Below are 25,069 nucleotides of genomic sequence, written 5' to 3' on the forward strand. Positions count from 1 at the left end.
TTGAGCCGGTCCATTGTCAGGGGGCACATATTCATAGTACGCCCTGTAGAGTCTGCGGGGAACTATTACTGTGCTTCGTTTCACAATAAACCTGGCGGGTGCCTTCATTCCTTATCGGAGTCTGTGGTCATTGGGGGTTCTCTCGGGGTCTGCTGTGCTAGCGATCTGCAGAGCCGGGGCAGCACACAGAGGGAACACACGCACGCAGCCGACTGATATCAACATTGAACAGAGCCGAGCACCACACCAGTAGCATCTGACGACAGCTGTAGCAGTATGTTTTCTATTTCCAGCTGTTTTTTATGCATTAGCCAAGTAGTAGTATTGAGCCATTGCCATAGGTCCCATCTAGCTTTTAAATTGCCAAGGCCTATTTGGACTAAATTTACATTAGCATGTATTTGTGTCTGTATTAGGCTGTTTTGTAATCGGGCCAGAGAGCTTAATTTATTCTTAATTGTTTTTAAATCTACAGAATTCATGAGTCCTGCTCCCACCCCAAAACCACTCAGCATTGTATCTATAAGATCTCTTTTCACCCTTGTGGGGGAAGAGACGGGGGGAGACTTCTGGTGCGTTCTTATCCATGCTGAAAGGCTGGGGAGAGAGTAAGGTATGCATTTGGGCTCTATTTTAGAGACATTTAACAGTGTCCAGTCCATGTTAATTTTTATTTGCCAGAAGGGGGCTTTCTAAAACCTTCCCTGGTGTGTCTGGACCTTGAACAGTGCAGGTTTCTTCATGGACCTTGGTGTATTTCTTATAAATACACACTCTTTTTCCCACTTCCACGCACAATCATCTGGAAATGCCTGTGTGTGTGTGTGTGTGTGTGTGTGTGTGTATTTCAGGCAATATACTACAATAACTGTTACCAAGGTTCCTGACTTTACGAATTCATCCCATATGTAGGGGAGTAAGGGGTAGTCTGCAATTGTGGTGGTACTTCCGAAATAGCCTTCGGTTTGTACCCCCACCATTTAATTACTTTCCCTTCCTTTGGGGACCGAGATATTCACCTGTAGTCCCAATTCTCCCTCCCCAACATAGACATGGGTATTCCCTAGGGGTGTTAAAACAAGGCTAGTGTTTAGGTCAAACCATTTTATTTGGATGTCTGGGTCCTGAAGCGGGGTCCATGGTGTGTCTTCTGATTCTGAGCCGTTTCCCAATAGTGTGACAGCTAAAACCATTCGACCTTCTCCCAGGTATTCTGAAGTGTGGGTGTTGTTATTCCACTGCTTGTGTCTATGATTAGATACTGACGTATTGGGGCTCTGCGCTTTCTCTGGGGCAGGTTATTTCTTAGCTGCGACTATAAAAATGAGCAAATTAATCCAGATCAAGGACCACTGCGTCCTCTGTGGCTTTGTTTTCTGTGCTGTCTGGGACGTCATTTGGCTCCTTTTTTACAGCTCTCCCAGTGAAGCGAATGTGCAGCCTGGACTGGTTGCAAAACGTGCACCCGCAACAAGGGGAGTAGCAGCAGCACAATCCGGCGCCCAACAATCCTGTGAGAATGACAATAAAAACACACCACGTCCACAGGTCCTGGTATCCAGTTGGCCTCGGGGCATTGTGCCTAGAACATAATTGTGACAGTATTAATTCAAGCAAACAATTTAGTTTGTGAAACGTGAACCCACTTCAATTTACCGTTCTTATTAATGCGGTAAATGAGAGGGCTGAGGCGATCAACTATGGAGTCCACTTTGACTCCAGTGTGTGATTCCTTTTGCCCAATTTTAAATACATTACCTGATTTCTTGCTTCCCACAGTTTTTGCTGGTCCATTCTTTTGTTTATTAGCTCAATAGCTTGATTCACCCTGTACACTGTAGGGTGCTTTTATTTTCCTGCTGCTGCTTCAGCCATTGCCAGTGCTCATGAGTCCCAGTTGGGTTGTCCCCTGTCAATTCCACAGTTTGCTCTGCGCTGACAACCAATTTTGTAGCTTGCCCAAAGAGAATTTGATATAGCTGGATTTTAGTCCTCAGCCTGTCACTGCTATGAATGGTCTCCAGAATAAGCGGCAGCTTCTCAGGCCAATTTTTGCCAGTGTTATTTCCGATCTTTCTTAGTGCTTCTTTGATAGTAGGGTTCATTTTTCCCACTTACCCAACAGGCCTCAATCTTCTGGCTATGTGGAATTTGTGAGTAATTCCCAGAGCACAACTCCCCTACAAATGCCCCTCTCAGGTATTTCATATTTGCATACCGCTTCTGAAAACAGCTTCTTGGCAGCCGTCCAAGCACTGTTGTTCCTTGTGGGGAAGGCTTTAATCCATTCTGAAAATGAATCTATAATCACAAGTAAATACTGGAATCCTTCCTTATTTTGGGGGAAATTATTAATGAAACACTGGTCTACAATTTTTGAGAAGTCGTCTGCTTCAGAGATAAAATGTGCTATTTATTATGTATTTTGATGTGCTGAATTCAAATATGACAATTAAAACAACTGATTGGCTACTGTTTCTAAGATATTTAAGTTTTTACATTTTATGTCTAGGTATATTGTGTAGATAGTAGAGTTTTAATCATAAATTGTAAACCTAGGTCTTTTCATGTGTTTATGGTGGCTTTACATGATAATATTTCACCTGTCCTGTTTATGTAACACTTTAAAAATCAGCAAAAGGGTTATATAAATAAAATTTATTATGAAAGAAAAGGCAAAAAACTATTCTGTACATAGTTTAGTCCTATTCAGTGTCTACTCAATGCTTCTTGGCTTGTCTCTTGTATTCATTAAATGGAGCATCTCTTGTCACTGTCCAGCAATAGTCTGCAAGCATTGATGGGCTCCATTTGCCCTGATAGCGTTTCTCCATTGTGGCAATGTCCTGGTGAAATCGCTCGCCGTGCTCGTCGCTCACTGCTTCGCAGTTTGGTGGAAAAAAATCTAGATGAGAGTGCAAAAAATGTCTCTTTAGTGACATGTTGCAACCAAGGCTTTTGTATGCCTTGAGGAGGTTTTCCACCAACAACCTGTAGTTGTCTGCCTTGTTGTTTCCAAGAAAATGTATTGCCACTAACTGGAAGGCTTTCCATGCCATCTTTTTCTTGCCACGCAATGCATGGTCAAATGCATCTCCTCGAAGAAATTCACGAATCTGAGGACCAACAAAGACACCTTCCTTTATCTTAGCTTCACTTAACCTTGGAAATTTTCCACGGAGGTACTTGAAAGCTGCTTGTGTTTTGTCAATGGCCTTGACAAAGTTCTTCATCAGACCCAGCTTGATGTGTAAGGGTGGTAACAAAATCTTCCTTGATTCAACAAGTGGTGGATGCTGAACACTTTTCCTCCCAGGCTCCAATGACTGTCGGAGTGGCCAATCTTTCTTGATGTAGTGGGAATCTCTTGCACGACTATCCCATTCACAGAGAAAACAGCAGTAGTTTGTGTATCCAGTCTGCAGATCAAGCAAGAGAGCAACAACCTTCAAATCGCCACAGAGCTGCCACTGATGTTGGTCATAGTTTATGCACCTCAAAAGTTGTTTCATGTTGTCATAGGTTTCCTTCATATGGACTGCACGACCAACTGGAATTGATGGCAAAACATTGCCATTATGTAGTAAAACAGCTTTAAGACTAGTCTTCGATGAATCAATGAACAGTCTCCACTCATCTGGATCGTGAACGATGTTGAGGGCTGCCATCACACCATCGATGTTGTTGCAGGCTACAACATCACCTTCCATGAAGAAGAATGGGACAAGATCCTTTTGACGGTCACGGAACATGGAAACCCTAACATCACCTGCCAGGAGATTCCACTGCTGTAGTCTGGAGCCCAACAGCTCTGCCTTACTCTTGGGTAGTTCCAAATCCCTGACAAGGTCATTCAGTTCACCTTGTGTTATGAGGTGTGGTTCAGAGGAGGAGGATGGGAGAAAATGTGGGTCGTGTGACATTGATGGTTCAGGACCAGAAGTTTCATCCTCTTCCTCTTCCTCGTCTGACTCAAGTGAGAATGATTCTGGTGCATCAGGAACCGGCAGTCCTTCTCCGTGGGGTACTGGGCGTATAGCTGATGGAATGTTTGGATAATGCACAGTCCACTTTTTCTTCTTTGACACACCTTTCCCAACTGGAGGCACCATGCAGAAGTAACAATTGCTGGTATGATCTGTTGGCTCTCTCCAAATCATTGGCACTGCAAAAGGCATAGATTTGCTTTTCCTGTTCAACCTCGGGGAAGATTTGTTGCACAAGTGTTGCAGCATGTGTGTGGGGCCCACCTCTTGTCCTGATCTCCAATTTTGCAGCCAAAATAAAGGTGATAGGCTTTCTTAACCATAGTGGTTATACTGTGCTTTTGTGATACAAAAGTCATTTCACCACAAACATAGCAGAAGTTATCTGCACTGTTCACACAAGTACGAGGCATCTCTGCTCACGTTGGCTAAACAGAAATGTGTCCCTTTGCAAAATCAAACACTGACAAATAAGAGAGCACGACACTGTATGATTTCTAGAGCTGATATAGGGCAATTTGTTCAGCAGAGTGATGTAAGCTTCGTTATGATTGCATCATCCATGACTACTAGGAATAACATGATGCAGTTCATATCATGTATGACGCAATACCAGCTTCAGATTGCATCATTCATTGTTTTGCCTAAAAAGCAAGTACTGTCCAAACCCAGTCATAGATTTATTCATAGATCCAGTCAAAGATGTATTTTAGTCATTTCTGGTTTAAATTGAGATCCCTTCCCTTTATAACTCACTTATCCTCTGCCATTCCCAAGTCAAGGGTCGTGTATAGCATATCTTGAAAACTAGAGCCAATCAACAATTTTAAGCATCATTTTCGTTCTCAGTGACCCAGAATTAGTAAAGTTTGACTACATTTATTTCAGAAGCATTTTGGCTGTAGAGCAGTGAATTGTTTGTTTGTTTGTTTGTTAAAGGCTCCTACTCAGCAAGACAATCAACTCCCATTGAAATAAAGGGGATTTCAGCAGGTGCTTAAATTAAACCACATGCTTAGTGACTTTGCTGAACTGGAGCTGGAGTGTAGTAATGTTCCCTTATTGTGTGTATTGAACTGAAGGAAGGGAGCTGTGTATTAGCATCTGTCTACAGACATATAAGGGACAAACTGTGATGGAACGGTACTAATGGCCTTGCATTGGCAAAGGGGAAACACAGCAGAAAGACTGAGCAGGGGAGCTGTGCAAATCTTTGTTCCCTTATAGTAGGGTTACCATACATCCGGATTTTCCTGGACATGTCTGGCTTTTTGGGCCTCAAATTCCCATCCGGGGGGAAATCCCAAAAAAGCCAGATATGTCTGGGAAAATAGGGAGAGAGGGAGGGCCCGGCGGTGCTCGGCCGGGGGCCGGGGCCACTGGGGCCGGGGCCGGCGGTGCGGGGCCGGGGGTGCTCGGCCGGAGGCCAGGGCCGGGGCTGGTGGTGTGGGACCGGCGGTGCGGGGCCAGGGGCCGGGGCCGGCGGTGCTCAGCCTGGGGCTGGGGGCCGGCGGTGCTGGGCTGGGGGTGCTTGCCGGGGGCCAGGCTGGGGCGGTGCTCGGCTGGCGACCGGGGGCTGGCCCATGGCCGGTGGTGCTTGGCCAGTGCCCAGGAGCCGGGGGCTGGCCTGGGGCCGGCGGTGCGGGGCCGGGGGTGCTTGCCCAGGGGCTGGCAGTGCTCGGCCGGGAGCCGGGGGCTGGCGGTGCTCAGCCGGGGGTGCTTGGCCGGGGGCCGGCGGTGCTCAGCCGGGGGCCGGGACTGGGGGTGCTCGGCCGGGGGCTGGCGCCCCAGGGCCCGAGCCGAGCTGAGCCGAGCCGGGCCGGGAGGGAGATGCTGGGGCCAGAGCCTCTTGGCCTGGGTCGGCCGGCCGCCGGAGGGAGCCGCTCGGCCGCGCCCCACCCCAGCTTACCTGCTGCCTCCCTGTTTCAGGCTTCCCGCGAACATTTGATTCGCGGGAAGCAGGGGAGGGGACTCTTCCTTGGTGGACTCCACCATCGAATTTGTCTGTAAGGTGCCAATAGGGAAAGTTGATTCCTATCAGCGGAAGAAGGATGGCAAGCGTCTCCCTGAAGACAGTCGCTTCCTGCTCTTTCAGAACGACAGCATTTTATGTATACTGAACACAGCACTGTCTGACAATGGGGTGTACACCTGTGAAGTCAGCAATCAAGTCAGCTGGAATGAAACCTCCCTGAAACTAGACATCCAGAGTAAGTGGGCATTTAATTTTAATGCAACAAACAGAATTGCAAATCAAATCAAATTCCAGTAACAAATGACCCCAGTGGTATTTCTGGGTGGGTTGAGGAGAGGCAGGTTGGCAGGGAGGGAGGAGGAGGAGGAAAATGATCAGAGGTTGTTGAATAACGCTTGGTTACATTTTCAAGAAGATTGATAGATTCCAGGCCAGAAGGGACCATTGTGATCATCTAGTCTGCCCTCCTGTGTAATACAGGCCAGAGAACTTTTCCCACAATAATTCCTAGAGCAGATCTTTCAGAAAAACATCCAGTCTTGATTTAAAGATTGTCAGTGATGGAGAACCCACCACAGCCTTTGGTATAGTGTTCCAATGGTTAATTACTCTCACTATTAAAAATTTACACCTTTATGTCCAGTCTGAATTTCTATAGCTTCAACTTCCAGCCATTGCATTGTGGATATGTTGGAACTGTACACTAGTGCTGGTTGAAAACTTACCATCAACTCTTTTTAGGCTAAATGAAAAATTTTGCTTGAAAAAATTTAATTCCCCCCATCCCCCACAAGACAACCTGAAAAGTTTTGAGATTGTGTGTGTGCGTGCATACGCACGTGTGTGTTGTTTTGAAGAAAAGTCAAAATTTTCTGCAGGATTTTTTCACACCAATCAGCTCTACTGTTTATCTATTGATGCACAATTGCACATACATGTAATTCAGTGCTTCAGAGCATAACACTTATTGTGGTCGTAAATACGGCCCTGAATTATCAAAACACTCAGCAAAGCTCTTAAGTACGTACCTAACTTTAAGCATTTGAGTAGTCTGAAAATGGAACATAAGCACATGCTTAAGTGCCTCTTTTATTATAAGTGGGTTATCTTCACTTGTGGACATTGGTTTAAAGATGTAGATGCACCTTGAAATAATCTAACACCTAAGCTGAGTATCTGTGCTTAGGCGATGCATTTGCACTCAGAAGTAATGAGGATGTATTTAAAATGAGCCTGAACCAACCTGTCCAAATCTAAATACACCCAGAATCTGAGAGAACTTGAGACCCATCCCAGACTTTGTGCCTTAGGTTTTTATCTGATTAAACCACTTTGCAATACTTTGTTCACGGTTTCTTACTAATCAAATTACTACAGGATTTAGGTGCCTAAATTTAATTCTCGGCACCCACATTTGAAAAACAACAACAACCAAGTGTTTTGGTGCGTTACTTGGCTTATTTTAATTATTGAATGATTTGGCCATATGTGGGTTTTTGAGGAGTGGGTGGGAGGAGTCATAATTAAGCGTGGGTGTCTCAAGTTCTGGTTTTTGTATGTTTAATGTCTATTGAACTTTCACTGTAGGGTCTTGATGAAATAATCAGTGTATAACATATACACAGCTTTTCTCCTTCATGTACATTAATTCCCAGGTCAAGCAGGGGTTTCAGATCTGGGATGTTTTTCTGGGATTGACAAGCCAAAAGGCTGGAGAGGGACAAGCACATGCTGAGCTAGAGGGTTTGGTAAATTGAGAGGAGCTTTAGAAGTGGTTGAAGAGCGAGCCGGGAGACATTGTAAATGGGGTGAGGTTAGGGAAGGTAACATTTAGGGGGATGGACATGTGGCCTGTCCCCATCAGTCACCACTGCCTTCCAGCTTCCTCTTGGGTTCATTTGCTTTCTGCTTCTATACCTACCTCCACCTACTTTACTGATCAAAGCTGACTGTAACAGCTTCTTCTATACTGGGATTCATGTGTTGCCTTTTTGTCAGCTGCTGACACCTCTTCTTTGAAGGACTCTGGAGTGCAAGCTGAAGTGTGGTGGCAGAAGGAGGAGGTTGTGGGGGCAGGAGACGGGGGCTGGTGAGTGTGGACACCCAGAAGGACCCAGCACAAGGCTAGCAGCTGGGCCTGGCTTTAGCAATAAGGAGGAATGGTGGTGTTGGTGTCACTAGGCATAGCTACCAGGTAACTCGGGAGAGTGGAAGGCCAAAAGTGCCGATGAAGCTCTTCCGCTCTGGGCCTACCTGAACCACAGAACTCCATCTTGTGAACTCTCACCTACTTCCCTGCTAATTGCCTTGATGCTGAAGCAGAATATGTAATGGTCAGCTTTTCTAGCAGACAGCTGCTGTTTTGCTCACTCACAAACGCTGTAGTGATAAGACGAGGGAAGACTGCTGTAAACAGGCCTTGCAAGGCCAAAAGATAAGCATGTGAATGGGAAAGTTTCTAACATGCACACTGTGTACCTGCTGTAACTGTTGTCTGGTAAGGGTGAAATAGACAAAGGCTTGCACAGAAACTGCTTGGAATATAAAAGGGAAAATTTGTTTATATTTGTTGCACTTGATTTGAGAAATGCTGGTCTCCTAGTGCCTTTTCAGAGCTTGGTTTGCTTTCTCCCCTCGGTGTCTTTATTGGTGCCAAGCACACCGGGCAACGAACCCCGCTGTTTGCTTCCTCGGGCCTTTTGGGCTGGCAACAGTTTTGGCGTCCCTGGGTGGGCTCGAGGCTGAAATTTAGCCTTGCCCGGATCCCTCCTGGTGGCCGACGGATTACAGCGACGACCGACGCCCAGCGCACACTGGTGACTTCATCGGGGGCCTCGGCGGAGACGTGGTTTGCTCGACCCCAGAGGGCACAATGGTGCAACGCACTTAGACAGTGGAGAAGCAGCTGCGGGTGACGGTGGGGAACCGGTCCCGTGGATAGGGCGACGGTGCAGAACCGGACCCTTGGATAAGGTAGGAACAGTCCAGTGGGGACTTTATCTGTTGTGACCTGGGGACGCCCAGTGTCTACCTGTTTTGACCTGGGGATGCCCAGAGTGTCCCTATGGGGCAGGAACAGAGTACAGCCGGCAGGGTACAGTCTACACCCTTAGAATGCATTCTGGGGAACTGGAAAGTGTTTGGATCTGACCAGTTGATTAAAAGTAAATTGAAAAGGTTCTGTACAGTTGATTGGCTTCAGTACCAGCTGGAGTGCCAAGAAAGGTGGCCACCGGAAGGATCACTCAATTACAACATGATCCTTCAGTTGCTTTTGTTTTGTCAGAGAACAGGTAAATGGAGTGAACATCTCTATGCGTATACGTTTATGGTGTTAAGAGATAGGACTGATATTTTGCATAAGTGCCATTTGACTCCGACAGGCTCGGTAGTAACGGCTGCTAAACCCCAGAATCCTACCACTGTTGTAATGGCAGAATCGGTGTCCCCTTCGGCTCCTCCACCCCCACAGGCTTCAGAGAGTACCCCCTCAGTGGGATTGTATCCGTTGATTACTGATAATGTGGTAGCCCGTCCAGGAACACAGGATCGTGCAGCCCAGATTGTGTCAGTGTATTCTCATGGTGCTTTTAACCCTGTACATCTAGCTGCTTTCAAGGCAGATGCAGGGGAGTTCTCGACGAATCCAAGCAGGTTTATTTCAATCTTTGAAGGGTGTCTGGCTAGCCATAAGCCTGACTGGGATGACTGCAATATACTTACGAGAACCTTGTTGTCTGAAGTGGAGTGGAATCAGGTTATAGCTAAGGCTAGGGATGAAGACAGAGAAGGCATTTAAGGTTTAAAAAGGAAAGCTATTGGATACCAGAGGTTGTACAGAGTGGAATCCTCAGAAGTGAGTGTGCTCGTCCTGGTTTGTTGCTTCAAAGCTCTGTACAGAAGTTATGTTACTGAAAGGATGTATAATGGTAATGTGTATGTGTTAATGGTTGGAGAAAAGGTGTATGAGTGAAGAGTGGAAGGTTCCTTTGTAAGTTAGAAGAAGCCGAGAAAGGGAGAAGGAAAAAGAGCACAGAATGAGTTAACTGAGGGGAAAATATAGCTAGCAAGCTTAGTCATGCTGGCCCTATCCAAGGACATTGTTCACAGCTAAAACTTGGCTGACAACCAAGAGAAAGGGGGGCCTGAATGTGCCCAAGCAACTGTGAGATCTGCAAAATACTGCAAGGCATAATGAGGACAACAGAAGGGTTAAAAAGCAGCTTTGGTGGACACTATTGACCCAGGGATTTAAAATTCCCCTACTCTGTTCGGACAGGCTCTGGCCAGAGATTTGGAGGAGTGGGACATTGAGGACAAAGCCCTCCTTCTGCAATATGTAGATGATTTGCTAATTGCTGCTGTGGGTCTAATCCCATGTCTTAAAGCTACTGTGAGTCTCCTAAACTTTATTGGACTGCGAGGATACAGGGTATCACAAAGCAAAGCCCAAATTGCTCTTTCAGAGGTTCAATATCTGGGATTTCACATCAGGCAGGGAGAGAGACAGCTCTCAAATGAAAGAAAGGAGGCTATCTGCCAAGTTCCCATCCCCAGCAACCGTAAACGGCTTAGGGCATTTCTGGGCATGGCAGGTTTTTGCAGAATATGGATTCCAGAGTTTGGACTCTGGGCTAAACCTCTGTATGAATGTGTTAAGAGAGCGGATCATAACCCCTTTCACTGGTCCCCAGAAGCGGACAGGGCATTTCAGCTATTAGGTGCCTGGAAACGTCCCGTGGCATACTTCTCTAAGCAACTGGATCAAGTTTCAAAGGGATGGCCGGCATGTTTGAGGACGGTTGCAGTCACTGCCCTAGTGCTTAGGGAAGCTGAAAAACTGACACTGGGAGGAACTGGGCAAGTGTATATTCCCCATATGGTTCAAGCCCTGCTGGATACTAAGGGTGGTCTCTGGCTCACACAGGCTCGGGTTGCTCGCCACTAAGCGAAACTGTTAGAGAATCCTGAAGTTACCCTACAAACCTGTCCCTCCCTTAATCCAGCTACCCTGCTACCAGAGACAGAAAAGCAGGAACATGACTGTCTGGAAATCATAGATGCCCACTACTCTAGCCGCCCAGATTTAAAAGATCAGCTGACTTGGAATGGTATACGGATGGCAGTAGTACTGTTGTAAATGGGCAAAGGAGGGTGGGTTATGCTGTTGTGTCTCTTCATGATACCGTGGAAGCTGGAAGTTTACCTGCTGGGACATCTGCCCAACTTGCTGAACTAATGGCCCTGACTCGTGCACTCGAGCTGGCAAAAGACAAACAGGTTAATATCTTTACTGACTCAAAGTATGCTTTTGGGGTATTGCATGCTCACGCTGGTCTGTGGAAGCAAAGGGGAATGCTAACAGCCCAAGGTTCTCCGGTTAAGCATGGGTCTCAAATTCTCCGGCTATTAGAAGCAGTACAACTCCCCTCAGCAGTAGCAAGGTGTCAGGGCTGTATCCCCACTTTGAACTTTAGGGTACAAATGTAGGGGCCTGCATGAAAACTTCTAAGCTTAACTACCAGCTTAGCTCTGGTCCGCTGCCATCATTTCCAATGGATTCCCTCCCTGGGAAGCCTTGAAAAACCTTCACCAATTCCCTGGTGAATACAGATCCAAACCCCTTGGATCTTAAAACAAGGAGAAATTAACCATCCCCCCTCCTTCCTCCCACCAACTTCTGGTGAATACAGATCCAACCCCCCTGGATCTAAAACAAGTGTAAGGGGACTGTTGCCCCCTTACTAACATTCAGTGGGGTGTTTTGGTTGGCTAGCTCCCAGCACTAAAAGGGGAAGGGTCGATGGCAAATCAGGAGCCTGAGACTGACAGTCCCCAGGGGCAATGGGGAGAGGCCAATGCTCCAGATCAGCCTGATTGACAGGGCGGGCAGGCTAATCAGAGAGTCAGGAGGCCAGGGTGGGTCCCGTCCTCCGTGTGAACTGGAATGGCCTGAGTCAGACAGAGTGGGGCCGAGCTAAGGAGAGAGCAGGGGCCCGAGCTAAGCTGCTGGAAGCAGAGCTGCAGCCCCAAAGCCAGAGCACAGCCCAGAGAGAGCAGAGCTGCCCTGGGAGCAGAGCTGTAGCAACCAGAGCCAGAGGGGCCAGACAAGCAGCCAGGAAGCAGGTCAGAGCTGGGAGCAGAGTCACAGAAGCAGCCTGCAGAGCCGAGCTGTCCTGGGGGCAGAGCTGCAGCAACCAGAGCCAGAGAGGCCAGAGAAACAGCCCAGGGAGCTGAAGGCAGAGCAGCAGCAGCAGCCGTGCTGAGGCAGAGTGGAGCTGGAGCCGGGGCTGGAGCAGTCCGGAGCTGGGTCTGGGGCAGTCCGGAGCTGTGTGCAGTCCGAGTGTGGTGAGCAGCTGGGGAGAGTGAGGGGGACCCTGGGCAGTGGGCCCAGCACAGGGAGACGCCTCAGCCAAGAGGCCTTGCAAGCCAGACTTGCAGGGGGATCATAACCCCGACCGGGCGGGGGCGACACTGGGAAAAAGGGTCCTGCCACCTAGAGCCTGAGAGCGTGTGGCCACCACCGGAGCAAGTGTCCAACCCACAGCGTCCCTGCAGCACAGACAGGGCCTGAGAAGCAGGCCTGGGACCTACAAGGAACAGACTGAACTGCCCTGACGTTCCAGAGACACTGTTTGTAATGATCCCTGCCACAGAGCAGGGTGATGTGTTTTCCTTTAACCTTTCCCATTTTTCCTTATTCTTTTTTAAAATTAATTGTTAATTAAACAACTTGTATTTGCTTTAAATTGTATGAAATGATCAGTGGGTCAGGGAGGTGCCCAGTGCAGAGAGAGTACCCCGGAGTGGGGACACCCTAGCCCCTGTCCTGGGTGACCACCGCAGGGTTGGGGGTCGAGCCCCCCAGGAATCCTGGGCCCAGCCTTGTCGGGGTTTATGAGGACTCTGCCAGACAGGAGAGTGGAAGGGGAGTCCTCAAGGGCAGGGAGGCCTCTGGGTAAAGGAAGTGGGAGCGAGGACTCGGATCCTTTTGCTAGCCCACTTCACCGGGGTAGTGCAGAAGCCAGGAAAGTTCCCCACAATAGCGGGACCATTCCCCCGCTTACATAATTGGCGTCACGAACAGGATCCTATCCACAGGGTCCATCCTATTGGTTTTCTGGTTAAGTTCTAGTAGCATGGTCCAGGCCTAGTTGAGCACCCTACCATGGCTGGAATTGAAGAACTACAAACCCAGTTTGCTGAACTTCAGCGCAGATTATCAGACCAAGCGGAGGCATTACAGCAAGCTAGAACTGAACAGAGAGAAGCCTTATCGCTGGCCAAGGCAGTAATAGACCAACAGACAGCAGAAGCTAAGAAACCCCCTACTATTTATGTCCCACGGGAGCGGAGGGTCACGGAGTTTGGTGGCTTCCCGACTAGACCAGGAGACATTACAGTAGAGGAGTGGGTCAAGTCTGTGAAGGCGGCTCTGCGTGTGCTAAGAGTACCTGAAGAAGATCATGTGGACTTCATAGAGGAGCACCTCAAGGGCCAGGCCAAGGCCACAGTAAAGTTCATGGCAGTGGCAGACAAGAAAGATGTGGAAAAGGTATTTGAACTCCTCCTAAAAGTGTATGGAGACAAGGTACCTATTGGAACCCGACTAAAGGAGTTTTTTGAGAGAAAGCAGGAGCCTGGTGAAACTGTCCGGGCATACGCATATGACCTCCAGGAGAGAATGAGCAAAGTGGAGCGGCGAGACCCTCAGCGAGTTCCAGACCCAGATACGGTTCTGAAAGAGCAGTTGGTGCTGGGGCTCCGTGATGACTCCCTCCGACGTGAAATGAAAAGGAGGATTAAAGAAGAGCCCAGTAAGAAGTTCCATGAACTCATGCAGGCTGCCATTATGTGGTCAGAAGAAGAGGAAGTTCCTGTGGCAGAGGCGGCCAAGCCTAATCCCCATACACGAAGTGGGGGTCTAGTGAATGCATCTGCTGGGGAAAAGGTCCTGCCCCAAACAGCGCTAACATTGGAAAGCTTAAGTGAAGCTGTCCAAAAACTGGCGGTCCAACAGGGGGAGATGCTGAAAGTGATGACTGAGTTGATGAAAGAAAAAAATCCCAATAGTATGCCAAAGTATCCAAGGGCACCGGGATCCCGAAGAGCCCCACTGAAGGACGAGCTGGGAAGATACATTTGTTACACTTGTGAAAGGCCAGGACATACTAGCCGAGAATGTTCACTGAGAAGGAGAACAGAGTCCCAGGCACTCGAAACCAATGGGGCACCAGGAGCAACTGGTCCCTCTACAGTAGAAGGCCAAGCAGTGGCAGAAGGATTCCTAGGCCTGTCCTTCATGGAAAATCCCTCTGCATACAGTGTTGAGAGGAACATGGGCAGTGCCAGCATATCTAGCGACTTCTGTAAGCGAGCATTTGGAGACTGTCTAACTGCTGAAGTATGTATAGCAGGGGTGAAGACCAGATGTTTGTTAGATACTGGCTCAGAAGTCACCACCATTACTGAGTCGCATTTTCAAAAATATCTGAAGGACAAGGACCTGACCATGCACAGCACACGGTTTGTACGTCTAACAGCTGTTAATGGATTGGCAATCCCAGTGGTGGGGTGCCTTGAAGCAGACATAGAGTATATGGGCCAGACACTGCCAGGAAAATGCATCTTCATCCTGAAAGACAAAGCCTCAAAAGGGAGCCATATAGGAGAAGGAGTCCCAGGGATTCTAGGGATGAACATCATTAGTGAGCTGAAGGAGCTACTCTTACCAGGAAAAGGGACCAGGAGGATGAACTGTCACGAGCACTCTACGAAGAATGCTGTGCTGAGTAGAGTACTGGCTCGAGAGGAGAGGCAGAGTCTTTCCCTGGGCCCCACAAGGCATATGGGAAATGGTAAAGTGGGCAGAGAACGGAAGACCATTATTCCTCCTTGGAGAGGGAAGATCCTTGACGAACACAGTTGTGTACCAGGAAATGAGCTGCAGGTGACGAGGGAGAAGGGAGGACGAGTTACCTTTCTTCAAGAAAGATGTGATGGGAGACTGCCAGTTCCAGTTCAAGCGGCGCGTCAAAGACTGATTCCTGCACATGTGGCTAACATAAAGGCGTTGCCAGAGAAGCATCAAGAAGTCTTTTCTAAGAATGAGATGACCAATTATGATGACCAGGTCAAAGGTCACCATGACAGGCTGAAGACAGCCTGGAAAGTTGCTCTCAGTACAACTAAAGACAGAGCCCAAAGTAGGAAAAGGACTTATGATAGCAAGTCCAGTGGGGCTCTCATCAGATCTGGTGACTGTGTACCAGTTCGTAGCCGTAGACGCCGGAGGTGTAATAAAATACAGGACAAATGGAAGCCAAATCCCTCCACTGTGGTCACCCACAACAATCCCGAACTGCCAGTGTACGCTAACCAGCCTGAACGAGGAGGTCCTGAGAGAGTAGTACATAGGGACCAGTTGAAACATTGTACTCTTAGTCCAGCCAGGGACCACAGGAGGCGTAGATCAGTACATCCCGAGGAGGCTGAAACCAATTGGGAAATGGTTCTAGTCCCACAAACCGAATACAGAGGGGGACAGAGTGGGGCAAACCCAAACCCTAACAAGAATGGCCAGATCCTTCAAACTGACCCAGTATTACCCGAGGATAGGAAAATAGAAAATATGGGTAACGAACCGCCAGTCTTAAGAAGGTCCCAGAGGGCTGATAAGGGCATACTTCCTGTTAGACTTAAAGATAATTATGTTATTGGTTCTATGTAGTGTTTTAATGAATATTGTTATGTATGGTATTAAGAAGTAGATGTGGAATGTTAAATATGTTAAATGTTTTTTTGATAATTGCTAATGGGTTGTTGATATACAATGACATGGGTATATGTTGTTACCATGGGGCCCGGATGTACCGGTGTAAATATTGTGGATGTGGCAGTATTTTAGCAAGGGGGAATGTAAGGGGACTGTTGCCCCCTTACTAACATTCAGTGGGGTGTTTTGGTTGGCTAGCTCCCAGCACTAAAAGGGGAAGGGTCGATGGCAAATCAGGAGCCTGAGACTGACAGTCCCCGGGGCAATGGGGAGAGGCCAATGCTCCAGATCAGCCTGATTGACAGGGCGGGCAGGCTAATCAGAGAGTCAGGAGGCCAGGGTGGGTCCCGTCCTCCGTGTGAACTGGAATGGCCTGAGTCAGACAGAGTGGGGCCGAGCTAAGGAGAGAGCAGGGGCCCGAGCTAAGCTGCTGGAAGCAGAGCTGCAGCCCCAAAGCCAGAGCACAGCCCAGAGAGAGAGCAGAGCTGCCCTGGGAGCAGAGCTGTAGCAACCAGAGCCAGAGGGGCCAGACAAGCAGCCAGGAAGCAGGTCAGAGCTGGGAGCAGAGTCACAGAGGCAGCCTGCAGAGCCGAGCTGTCCTGGGGGCAGAGCTGCAGCAACCAGAGCCAGAGAGGCCAGAGAAACAGCCCAGGGAGCTGAAGGCAGAGCAGCAGCAGCAGCCGTGCTGAGGCAGAGTGGAGCTGGAGCCGGGGCTGGAGCAGTCCGGAGCTGGGTCTGGGGCAGTCCGGAGCCGTGTGCAGTCCGAGTGTGGTGAGCAGCTGGGGAGAGTGAGGGGGACCCTGGGCAGTGGGCCCAGCACAGGGAGACGCCTCAGCCAAGAGGCCTTGCAAGCCAGACTTGCAGGGGGATCATAACCCCGACTGGGCGGGGGCGACACTGGGAAAAAGGGTCCTGCCACCTAGAGCCTGAGAGCGTGTGGCCACCACCGGAGCAAGTGTCCAACCCACAGCGTCCCTGCAGCACAGACAGGGCCTGAGAAGCAGGCCTGGGACCTACAAGGAACAGACTGAACTGCCCTGACGTTCCAGAGACACTGTTTGTAATGTTCCCTGCCACAGAGCAGGGTGATGTGTTTTCCTTTAACCTTTCCCATTTTTCCTTATTCTTTTTTAAAATTAATTGTTAATTAAACAACTTGTATTTGCTTTAAATTGTATGAAATGATCAGTGGGTCAGGGAGGTGCCCAGTGCAGAGAGAGTACCCTGGAGTGGGGACACCCTAGCCCCTGTCCTGGGTGACCACCGCAGGGTTGGGGGTCGAGCCCCCCAGGAATCCTGGGCCCAGCCTTGTCGGGGTTTATGAGGACTCTGCCAGACAGGAGAGTGGAAGGGGAGTCCTCAAGGGCAGGGAGGCCTCTGGGTAAAGGAAGTGGGAGCGAGGACTCGGATCCTTTCGCTAGCCCACTTCACCGGGGTAGTGCAGAAGCCAGAAAAGTTCCCCACAATAGCGGGACCATTCTCCCGCTTACACAAGGAGAAATTAACCATTCCCCTTCCTTCCTTTCATCAACTCCTGGTGAATACAGATCCAAACCCCTTGGATCTTAAAACAAGGAAAAATCAATCAGGTTCTTAAAAAGAAGGCTTTTAATTAAAGAAAAAGGTAAAAATCATCTCTGTAAAATCAGTATGGAAAGTAACCTTACAGGGTAATCAAACTTAAAGAGCTCAGAGGACTCCCCTCTAGTCTTAGGTTCAAAGTATAGCAAACAAAGATAAACACTCTAGTAAAAGGTACATTTACAAATTGAGAAAACAAAGGAAAACTAAGACGCCTTGCCTGGCTATTTACTTACAAGTTTGAAATAGGAGAGACTTGTTTAGAAAGATGTGGAGAACCTGGATTGATGTCTGGTCCCTCTCAGTCCCGAGAGCGAACGACCTCCCCAAACAAAGAGCACAAACAAAAGCCTTCCCCCCCCCCAAGATTTGAAAGTATCTTGTCCCCTTATTGGTCCTTTGGTCAGATGCCAGCAAGGTTACCTGAGCTTCTTAACCCTTTACAGGGAAAAGGATTTTGGAGTCTCTGGCCAGGAGGGATTTTATAGTACTGTACACAGCTGTTACCCTTCCCTTTATAGTTATGACACAAGGGCAATGCCAGAGCAGACAGGGAAGCCAAGCGTGCTGCTACCCTGAAATCACCAACAGAGGAGAATGTCCAAATGCATGCCCTCATCCCATCAGTAGGTGAGCTTGCAGCCCCTCAGTACTCCCATGAGGACAGAAACCTGGCTGACAGTCTCAATCTCCAGGAAAAGGAGGAATGGCTTTATTCCACAGAGGGAAAAATCCTCCTGCCCAAGGGCCTAATCTGACCAGTGTTGCAGAAACTGCATCAGACCACACACGCAGGCAGAGAGGCTCTTACCCAGCTTATGAATAAATATTTTCTAACCTCTAGACTTAAACCCTTAGCATCACAGGTACAGGATGAATGTTTAATCTGCCAAAAGAACAACCCTCGACCAGGAGTAGCAGTGTTACCAGCCACCCTGGAACCTACCCCAGGCCCAGGATTGGTGTGGCAAATAGACTTTACTGAGTTTCCCAGGACCCAAGGGTACAGGTACCTCCTCGTCTTGGTGGATCGATTCAGTGGATGGCCTGAGGCCTTCCCATGTCGTAACAACACTGCCAAGACAGTGGCTCTTAAGTTTGTTAAGAAGATCATTCCTCGCTTCGGCCTCCCCCAGTGGATGGAATTTGATAATGGAACACACTTCACATCTCAAGTTGTTCAAAAGATATCAAGTGCTCTGCAAATCCCCTGGAAGCTCCACACACCATGGCGACCACAAGCCAGTGGAGTAGTGGAACGCACAAATCAGACACTCAAGCGACACCTCTCAAAGGTCTGTCAGGAGGCCTCTCTTAGGTGGCCTGATGCTTTGCCCCTTGTGTTACTCCGCATTCGTGCTCTCCCCAAGGGTAGGTTAGGGCTTAGTCCCTTCGAGACTATGTTTGGAAGGGCATGGCCTCTGAATGGTACACCGGTTCTGGCAGGGGAGTGGGAGATGGGGTGTGGTTTCTTGTCTTAGTACATGTGCTCTCTGTCTGCTGTTCTTTCTTCTCTTCACAGATACACCAAAGATTCACAGCCACTTCTGCTGGATACCCCGATCCACTCCCTGCAGCCTGGTGACTCCGTTCTCGTGCGGACCTGGAAGGATGAGCCTCTCCAAGAGAAGTGGAAAGGACCCCACATCGTCCTGCTTGTTTCCCACACAGCGGCAAAGGTCAAAGGACACAAGAACTGGTTTCATCACTCTCGACTGAAAGCAGTACCCATTCCTGAACAGTGGACTGTCCAGCCTGCTGAGAAGACTGCTAACGATGATTTGGGACTTAAGCTGTTATTCAAAAGACAGTAAGGGTCACTGGGGAAGCCTGGTGATCTCTCTGAACAGCCACAGCGCATTTTCCGCGAGAACCCTGAGCATTGGTTTTATCTATTCACAGTAGGCCGACCTAACCTCTGGTCCTGGTCCTTTTATTTTTTGATTTGTTTAATATCAATACTTCTTATCCACTGGGCATTTGGGTTGTTGTAATCTCAATATGGGTTCAGGTTTAGGGTTTCTCACAACATTCCTTTTTGTCACAGAAGCACTCCTTCAGTTACCTAATGTTTCATTCACATCGCATGCAGGATGGGGAGCCATCCCTGCAGATATGGCTACCAATACCTATGAGTCCCTGAAAATTTCCTTTGCCTGTGAGTTCAATCTCTCCAACTGTTGGATATGTGCCCAGACTCCACACCATTCAGCGGGATTGCCCTGGAGAGTAGTTTCCCAAAATTGGTCAGACTATTGTCAAAGGTGGATGGTTACAGCAGTAGCACCTCTGACAATTTGAGTTTGCGATCTAACTGTACTGTGGAAGCTCCTTATGGCCTACACAATGGCTCTTGGAATTCCCACTATAGTACCACTCTTAAGCCCCAGCCGATTCATTTACGTTCTCCACCCGCTGGTCTCATATGTTATTAGCAAGCCAGTAGAAGTAATCATACCTGGTTTGCAAGCATTAGTAAGTGTAGATTTTATATTGGTCATGGTATAAGTCTCACTGTTCCTTTACTAAATGCCACCGGTTGGCAAACTGGCACTGCATTCTTTGCCCTTTCCCCACAAGCCACCCTACGGAACTTACAAGGTAACAATGGAAAGGCTAGTTATGGTAAAGCATTCTGGGTTTGTGGTAATAGTGCCTATAAATGGCTCCCTCATGGTTGGCATGGTAGCTGTTACAAAGGCTATCTTGCTCCTCCCCTCCGTGTTCTCACCAAGGTTCCCTCAGGTCACCCTTGGTACTATCGGTCCCTGAGAGCTACCATTGAACCCATTGGTAAAGGAGACAGGTTTGGGATGATATCCCTCCCTTCCTATGGGGTGGGACGGCTAACCCAACTCTACAGAAGACTGTCTAAATTTCTCACTCAGTTTGCCAATGATACCCTGGCCATAGAGAAACGGATAAGTGCTAAGCTGTACCAGCTTCGACTGCTGGCTTTGCAGAACCTCCAGGCCCTAGATTATGTGTTAGCTTCACGGGGTGGAGTATGTGCCCTTATTGGAGAAGAATGTTGTACCTATGTCCCGGAGTTTTCACAGAATATTAACAAGCATATCTTGTCAGCCGAACAGGCCTTGAACCAGTGGAAGGCCCAGGAAGGGGAACCCACTATTTTGGATTCCCTTTCGGGTTGGATACCTGGTTTAGGAGAACTAGGGGGACTAGGGGGAAGCATTGTTCGCATCTTGCTCACAGGTGTGGTGAGATGTTTTGTCCTTTTCCTTTTGCTCATTTGCTGTAAAGTGCTCATATGTAAGATTTGTACGTCCCATTCCCCAAAAGTTCCCTTATACCCTCTCATTGATAATCCTGATTGCATGGAGCTTAATCGCATTTTGTCTTTAGAGTATGAGAAAACTCTGACAAAGGTTTGTTGAGTGTTCTCAAAGGAGGGATTGTTGGTGTCACTAGGCATAGCTACCAGGTAACTCGGGAGAGTGGAAGGCCAAAAGTGCCGATGAAGCTCTTCTGCTCTGGGCCTACCTGAACCACAGAACTCCATCTTGTGAACTCTCACCTACTTCCATGCTAATTGCCTTGATGCTGAAGCAGAATATGTAATGGTCAGCTTTTCTAGCAGACAGCTGCTGTTTTGCTCACTCACAAACGCTGTAGTGATAAGACGAGGGAAGACTGCTGTAAACAGGCCTTGCAAGGCCAAAAGATAAGCATGTGACTGGGAAAGTTTCTCACACGCACACTGTGTACCTGCTGTAACTGTTGTCTGGAAGGGAGGGGTAAGGGTGAAATAGACAAAGGCTTGCACAGAAACTGCTTGGAATATAAAAGGGAAAATTTGTTTGTATTTGTTGCACTTGATTTGAGACATGCTGGTCTCCTAGTGCCTTTTCAGAGCTCTGAAATAAACTTGGCTTGCTTTCTCCCCTCAGTGTCTTTATTGGTGCCAAGCACACCGGGCAACGAACCCCGCTGTTTGCCTCCTCGGGCCCTTTAGGCTGGCAACAGTGGGAAGCAGTGGTTGAGGAAGCACTGGAGGAACCTTGATGGGAGGTGGATGGCTAGTAACTCTTGCGAGTGGTTCTACTAAAATGAATTCAAAACTTTGGTCTAATCAAGTGTCTGGGTCAGCCCGACTGCCCCAGAACAGCAGGTCATCTTGACGTGGAGTGTTGAGTGATGGGAGCAGCTGGACTTCTGGGTGTGTGAGAGGCTGGTTGCAATTCTAGTTTCCAAAACCCTTTATAGACCAACATTTAACACTGAAATCTCTAACAGGTCACAAAGATTTGCTTGGGGGTTGGGGGTGGAGGTAGGGAAGAAGATGCTTTCTACTGGCAATATCCAGTGAGGCTGGTTTTGCAATATATTTTTTCACAGATCCTTCAAATGTGGTTGTGGGAGTCATTGTGATGATTGTCGTTTTTGTACTAGTTAAGTAATATGGTTTTTCTTTTTTTGTGGCTTCCTCTTTGCGATTGTGCCACTGGCAGTTCACATGGCAGATCAATTCCAGGAGGCTTGTCAAATAGAGATGGGGAAGTGACCCAGAAATAAATGCAGGTTGTCTTTACACTGCCAAATCTCTCACACAGAAACATGGCAGTCACAGCTGCACATGTCAGTTTCTGATTGTTACATATTCGTATATGATGAGGCTTAAGGCCAAAACCCGGGCACCAGCTGAAGTTGATGGGACTTTGCCACTGACTCCACTTAAGGCCAGATCTTTGCAGCAAAAGCGGTGATGATCTTTGAGGGCTAGATAGTGCCTAACCCCTGTTATGGGGGTGTGTGGACAGGGCCCAGCTGCCTCCCTTCACCATCACTTGCACTCCCTGTAATAATGGACAGGTATAACTGCAGCCCCTGTGTCTGTGAAAGCTGCAGCAGCCACATAGAAGAGCTGGGTGGAGGATCTCTAGGAAAAAGCGCCTGGACTCTCTGATCCCCCTCTGCTTATCCTCTGAAGGAGGGCTGTTGTGTGCCCACGTTGGATGGCTCAGTCTCTCCTTCTGCCATTGTGGATGCTGGACCCACAGAGAGGCCTCTGTAAGTCAGAGCTGAGGGCGGGCAGCATCACACAGTAGGTCTACTGTGTGCCCAGATCAGGGAGAGAGAATCTGGGGTCATGGGACCTAATCTGGCAATCTTTACTCATGGGCCTTCGTTGGGAGTTTTGCCCAGGAGTTGTCAGGGGTGAGTACTGCAGAATGTGGCCAATGGGATTTAATTGAAGCAGAAGCCACATTAGTACCATGCATTTTGCCCACGCATGTTCCCAGCTGTTATGTTTTCCATGCCCAAAACCGGAGACCACAAGGGAACTTCCTAGAGCCACCCAAGCTATGCTGTCTCATGCAAGAGCAGCCGCATTGAAGTGGAACTGCTTTCCCAAATGGAAGGCCTGACAGCAGATTGCAGTGTTACCAGCCCCAAGAGTTCAAAACCCAGCAGTCAGGACCAAAAAATCAAGAGTTTTAAAAAATAATAAATGTGAATGAGGGGTTCTTTTGATTACTGTTGTTTTTAATTTCTTGTTTTGAGCCTTAATTTTGTATTATGTTTTTTGGCTTTTCTCTGCAATCAGAGGCATAGAAACGTGTGTGTGTGTGTGTGTGAGAGAGAGAGAGAGAGAGAGAGAGAGAGAGAAATATGAAAGCTAAGATTCTCAGCTCCAGAAGTGGGGCTCGAAGGAAAACAATAATATCATAAGAGTGACAATTAAATCATGAGAGTTGGCAACTCTGGGACTGTCAGGGAGACTCCTAGCATTGAAAGTGCAGGTCACAGAAAATGCTAACCACTGTTTAAGCCACAGAGTCCTGCTGCCACATGTTTGCCCTCCCTGTGGTGCTGTGCTCAGAGAGCTGCTGCATGGCTCTGTGGCATGGGGAGTGTCCATATGCACATTCTCAGCTGCTGGCCTGCCATGCATCAGCGCTGCAGTATTTCTACTGGGTTTTTAATTGTTATTTTGACAATAGTACATTTAGAAAAAAAAAATCCCTACACACAACTTCCAGCAGAGTGTCTCTATCTCTGTCTCTCTTTAAGTTGATGGTATCAGAGGGGTAGCCGTGTTAGTCTGAATCTGTAAAAAGCAAGAAGGTACAACTTCAGATGCAAGAAGTGAGGTTCTTACCCACGAAAGCTTATGCTCCCAATACTTCTGTTAGTCTTAATGGTGCCACAGGACCCTCTGTTGCTTTTTAAGTTGATGGTTTGCCTTCCATTTTTTTTTATGGGGTTGAGGGATTGAAAAGGAAAGCTGCTGCACAGCATAACTTTTGGCCTGATTGAATGACATTTATAAGAACGTGAAAATATTTGGTTAGTTGATATTGGGATGCCTGCACCGAAACAAGGGGACATTGTTACAGGAGACTTCCAAGCCTGCCGAAGTATCCCAACAAATTAGTGGCTCGATTTAGCTTCTTAACGCCATTTTGGGTTTTTCTACATGGGGAAATTAACCAGAATAACTATTGTAGAATGAACCATTCTGAAATAACTCCCTGTTTGGACACACTTATTCAGGAATTCCTGAATTTAAATTAATCCACTTTTGGATTAAGCTAAACCAGAAAAAGGCACTCTTACTCTGGAATAAGAGCATCCACATGGGGAGTTATTGCAGGATAGCTCCAGTACTTTAAACTCAAACTGTACCTTATTCTGGACTATCTTCCTGGTATAGACAAGCCCTTTGTCACATGTGCTGCATGGCTTAGAGGAGTTTGCTGCTCCTGGATAAATACATCCACTTTTTGATCATGGTTGAGAAATTTTCATAATGTGGGGAAAATGATTGAAATCTCGCTACAAAATCTGCTGGTGGTCTGTATTGGCATGGGAGATGGAGGGAAAGGGCCCGGTTCTCGACTGCCTGGAACTTTCTGTCAGCATTTATACCTGTGCAAAGTGGATGTCAAATGAGTGGTGGTATTGGATGCACACAAGCCGCAGATATTGGGAATGGGAATGGAGGACATGGAAAGAAGTGGGATTGAGGGGGAACACAGAGCTGCTTGGCATGCAGGAGGAGGAGGGAATGGGGGGCATAGAACCCTAGCAGGGGAAAAATTGGCAGGGAGTGACAGAGAGTCCCTGAAATGGAGGGGGATGGGAGGGTGGCACGCAGGGGGCTTGTGCAGGTAGAATGGAGGTTGGCCTATATAAGCTGAGAAGTGTAAGCCCCTAGTATTATCTCCACTTTACATGGGTGCAATTAGTTGTACAAGGTGTGAGTGTAATGCTGACAGACCCCGGTCATCAGTGGGCCAGTTTGAACATGGGACTTCTGAAGCTCAGTGCATTAGTCTCCATGTGGCTCTCAGCCAGAGCTGCAGCAGACTCATCAGTTGCTAGCTGGGCTGGGTGCCACTAGAGGGGGACAGAGCACCACTCCAAGCAGGCGTGGGTTCCATGAGGTGAGGGAGAATCGGCCTCTCTGGCCTTTGTGACAAGGCTGTGCTAGCTGTGAAGTGAGGCTGAGGGGTGATGGGCACTGCTGAGCCGAGGCCTGGTCTCTCCAGTGCCCAAGGTCACGAGTCCAACACAGCCGGTTCCGCGCAGTTGTTGGCAGCAGAAGTTAAAGACACGCAGACTGGGACAAGCTGGGCTGTTTAGGTTAAAAAACAACAAAGAAACAAAGCCTGTGAAGGGGCTGCAGGGCTTCTGGTGAAGTCATGGGCTGGGTGACAATGAGCTGAAATAGTCTAGAAATGCTTATAGTAGAAATTGACCAAACAGTTTATTTTTTAATTGGTT

At 48.2% G+C, this 25,069-nt stretch overlaps 1 protein-coding gene and 1 long non-coding RNA gene across 3 annotated transcripts; both read left to right on the forward strand.

Moving 5' to 3' along the window:
* Window positions 1-5,934: 5,934 nt before the first annotated feature.
* LOC135973389 (uncharacterized) lies at window positions 5,935-21,221 on the forward strand. 2 transcript variants are annotated; one of them, XR_010590205.1, is made up of 4 exons: window positions 5,935-6,196; window positions 7,960-8,934; window positions 10,968-11,241; window positions 18,176-21,221. It is a non-coding gene; the product is annotated as an uncharacterized LOC135973389 (long non-coding RNA). The 2 variants fall into 2 exon arrangements; XR_010590204.1 differs by lacking the exon at window positions 5,935-6,196 and having other exon boundaries at window positions 6,220-8,934.
* Window positions 12,316-21,221, forward strand: LOC135973387 (uncharacterized). Its single transcript, XM_065556400.1, has 2 exons — window positions 12,316-16,507; window positions 18,840-21,221. The coding sequence occupies exon 1, from the start codon at window positions 13,130-13,132 to the stop codon at window positions 15,689-15,691; it is 2,562 nt and encodes an 853-aa protein (XP_065412472.1). The 5' UTR covers window positions 12,316-13,129; the 3' UTR covers window positions 15,692-16,507; window positions 18,840-21,221.
* Window positions 21,222-25,069: the final 3,848 nt, after the last annotated feature.

Source organism: Chrysemys picta, chromosome 9 (genome assembly GCF_011386835.1).
Source record: "Chrysemys picta bellii isolate R12L10 chromosome 9, ASM1138683v2, whole genome shotgun sequence".
Taxonomy (NCBI): domain Eukaryota; kingdom Metazoa; phylum Chordata; order Testudines; family Emydidae; genus Chrysemys; species Chrysemys picta.